This window comes from Vigna radiata, unplaced genomic scaffold (assembly GCF_000741045.1).
Source record: "Vigna radiata var. radiata cultivar VC1973A unplaced genomic scaffold, Vradiata_ver6 scaffold_994, whole genome shotgun sequence".
NCBI classification, from domain to species: Eukaryota; Viridiplantae; Streptophyta; class Magnoliopsida; order Fabales; family Fabaceae; genus Vigna; species Vigna radiata.
The window spans coordinates 1-3,976 of record NW_014542124.1 but is presented as its reverse complement, the minus strand read 5'-3'; the positions used below and the strand labels follow the sequence as shown (position 1 = coordinate 3,976).

Genomic DNA, 3,976 nt, shown 5'->3' with positions numbered 1-3,976 from the left:
AATGAAACGGCCTTCAATTTTAGAGTTTCCAGTAAGCAATTTGTGAGACTGACAAATCAAGAAGAAGGAAACAGTTTAGTGGTTGATTCTGATTCACAGAGTGACAGGGAAACGTTTGAGATTGTGAGGAATGATGATGAACCAAACAGGGTTCGTATCAGAGCACCGAACGGTCTGTTTTTACAGGTACTTTGGTCTTATTGGTGTTACTGTTTAGCTAACTCTTAAATATAGATTTTGTGGCTTATTGGTGTTACTGTTTCTATGTTCTTGATATTGTTTATCAGGCCATATCAGAGACTGTGGTACTTGCAGATTACCAAGGATCCAGTTGGGATGATAATGACCCTTCGGTTTTCAAGATGAATGTTTTGACAGGAAGCATTCTAAGAGGGGAATACCAAATTACAAATGGCTATGGTCCTGACAAAGCTCCCAAAATCATGCAGGTAAACATCAGCTTTAAAGAGAATTTTAGATCAAAATTTAATTTATCAAATGATAAAGCTATGCGGGGCATGCACATGCAGGATCACTGGAAGACGTATATCACCGAAGATGATTTCAAGTTCATGTCAGAAAATGGCTTAAATGGTGTCAGTATTNTATTCTCTCAGATTAAGTTAAAAGATTGGTGTTTTGAAATTCAAATTGCTTTATGACATAGTAGCTTAAATTCTAATTTTTCATTTACACTAAAACCTGCAATGCAAGAGCTATTTTGTTCATCTTTTGTTGTATACTTGAGAAAAAGGTAGGCTTGATAGTTGGCTCGCCTATTGCAAACTTTATTTTAGATGTTAATTTTTTTTTGTCAAAGTTTAACTTTTTGAGTTTCTTATCTACCTGTTTGATTCTTCTGTGTATTGATATTATTTGTTTTTCTTGTTCAGTGAGTTCATGAAGTTCTTGGTGCGTTATTTGGAGGAATTATAAATTAGTTCCAGATTTTTGAACAAGTCATAATCCACTGTTCAAAAGTTTTATTATTTTTGTCACCTCTTAAATTTGTTTTGCAAACTGGAGACAATTTCTTTGCTTTTTGTTTTCATTCTAGATATGTTTTCAGATAACAAGAGTAGTGCCTCTTTGTTAAGATATTCTGTACAAAATGGAAAAATAGGCATATGAAACAAATTGGAAACAACTTTTTTCTACTATAAACTAAAATCTGCTTATTTGGTGAGAGGCCATTTAGCCTTTGAGTCTAGTTGCATCAATTTAAATTTNCATGGTNTTGTTAATCATGTTAATTGTTTGCAGGTTGCTCATTATTTTGGAAGAGATCATACCCACAGTAATTAAAAAGCTAGGTGACATTTTTGGAAGATTTCANTTATCAGCTGGTGTGGATGCAGGGCATATATATTTATTGTATGGGATATTAGTCATGATTGATATTAGTCTGCCTTTAGACTTAGATATTTTACCATTCTAGACACATATTTTATTTATTCATTCAAGTATAGGATCCTTATATATTTTCTTNTACAATATTTTTACTTTAGCATTGTCTATTCTTGACATAATCCAATCTTTTCAAAGTGGCAGAGGAGGGCTTTAGCATACGTTGGGGTTGTCAACCAAAATAGAATATGTTACTTATTCCAAGGAGTTAATATAGTTATATTTGTTCACATTTTAATGCAGATTTCATATCTCTCCTCTTAACCTCTTTCAAGCTATAATACTAAAAACATTGCCCCCTTTATTAGAGGTATTAAATGCAAATTTTTAAGAATTCATGATCTGTTACATGAAGAATTATTGACTAATCTGAAGGTTGGAATTTTATAGATTCTCCTTGAATGAAACCATTTTTCAAATGGTCATTTCACAGTGGTGGCATGCCTATGATGGTCTAAAGGAAACAAATGGCCACCAGTTTCTATCTATCTGCAGATGGTTCTCTTTTGAAAAACATGGTAATGTGAACTGCAAACTATTAATGTTCTTTTTTTTTTCATGCTACTACATCAACTTCTACATTGTTTTATATTCGTGCTTTCTTTTTTAGGCTAAGGTGCTTAGGACTATAAATATATTTTAAAGCTATTTTTAGGCTAAGGGGCTTGTTATCTAGCACTGAAGGTATTCAAATCCAAGATGTATCATGATTTTTTAGGTCTTTTAGAAAAATATGGCTATCTCTATAAGGGTGATCATACTCGAGCCTTCCTTCCTTGTGAGGTGGGTTTCTACTTTTGTTGCCCTTGTAAAAATAGGATCTGCATCTGAGGAACAAAAGTGTATTTCTTTGAGTTTTGTCTTGTGGTCTTCATTGGATGTCCCCACCCCATTGCTATCATTGGTACGATCTAAGTAATAGGAGTCATGCAAAATGTTGAATACTTTCCATTACTTTTCACGTTCTGATTTTACTACTGCTAGAGTAATGCATTTTTCATTAACNTGTTTTGCCATATATTCTTCATAAAACACTTATTGTGATATTGTTTTGATTTGCATTTTCACTCTTTGGACCTAAATGAGTTTGGTCTTGTTCTATAGGTGAAACCTGATGACATATGTTCCCAAGTTGGTTTATGTTCCGCCAAAAGGATTCAATCTAAGAGGTCAGAAATGTCTATGGCTCTTTTATATAAATGTCTCTACTTTCTGCTTCCCTTGCACTGCTTTTTCACCATATTTGTTTAATTGCTAGTTAGTTTGGTAATCATTTGAAGAGATCGGATGAATGTGTGATACTTCTTTCTGATTATTAAGGTTAAAAAGTCAGATGTATCAATTCCATGCATTAGCAAATAAGAAAAGACAAGTTGTTTAAAAAAACTGTCAGGGAACCTTAATTATATTGCAATTACCAGATTAATAGTCTATGATTCTACCAGATTAAAGATATATATATATATATATATATATATATATATATATAGGAAATTATCTCTTAGCTTTATTAGCAACCAATTATGAAATATAGTATGTATGCAAAGGGTGATTTGTAAAGCTGAAGTACACATGTTTTGTAAAAATTGTATTATAGAATATCTCCATATGGTCTAAAAGAACTTTGGGTTGGGTATTTGTCACTTAAAGGTGCCTATTGCAGTCTCTGTTACGCTTTATGAAGCCATATGCTTGTGCAATGGAAGTAGAGTGATTGCATCAAAGGAAAAGGAAATAACAGATTGGAAGAAGCTTCACAAGATCTGCCTTTACTGTTGCTGTGGTATAATAGCTGGTATAGTTAGTGGACTGCTTGGTCTTGGAGGTGGCTTCATTTTGGGACCACTCTTTCTGGAGTTGGGAATTCCTCCTCAGGTTGCTAGTGCTACATCAACTTTTGCTATGGTTTTCTCTTCCTCCATGTCAGTCGTACAATACTATCTTCTAGAACGCTTCCCAGTTCCCTATGGTAAGAACCATTCCTNAATGGTAAATGTGTAGCAGAATTCATGAAACATACTAATGGCTTTCTTCTTATGGGATGACGCAGCTTCTTACTTTATTTTGATTGCAACCATAGCTGCGTTAACTGGGCAGCATGTGGTGAGAAAGATAATAGCTATCTTGGGACGAGCATCCATCATCATCTTTGTTCTAGCTTTCACCATTTTTTTGAGTGCAATCAGTTTAGGTACTCTCCATGATTTTTTCATTGCAATCAGTTCTAGCTTTTATCATTCAAACACACTTATTTTCTATTTTTGGGTATCACAGGTGGAGTGGGAATTGGAAACATGGTTGAGAAGATGGAAAATAACGAGCATATGGGATTTCGAAATATCTGCCATCAATCTTAGCTGTCTTTTGCTTATATAGATCACTCATGTGGCCACCTTTTTATGCCTATCAGAGGAACACACTTCCTCCTAATTTTTTTTATAGTAATGAAAGTCAATATGGATTTTATTCTTGAATTTATCTATGTATCAGAAGCAAGTGTGTAGCTCTGTTGTCTCTTTCCATTCAAGTAAATAAATGATTTTCGTATTCAATCTGTTATCATTTTTTA

The 3,976-nt window shown here is 33.6% G+C and overlaps 1 protein-coding gene across 1 annotated transcript; it reads left to right on the top strand.

The window, feature by feature from the left end:
* Positions 1-99: 99 nt before the first annotated feature.
* LOC106779058 (sulfite exporter TauE/SafE family protein 3-like) lies at positions 100-3,941 on the top strand (the record flags this gene model as incomplete). The annotated part of the gene is made up of 6 exons (XM_022776407.1): positions 100-186; positions 288-449; positions 531-596; positions 3,058-3,376; positions 3,458-3,598; positions 3,682-3,941. Coding segments are annotated over 6 exons (858 nt in total), but the record flags the coding sequence as incomplete, so codon positions are not given.
* Between the last annotated feature and the right edge of the window lie 35 nt (positions 3,942-3,976).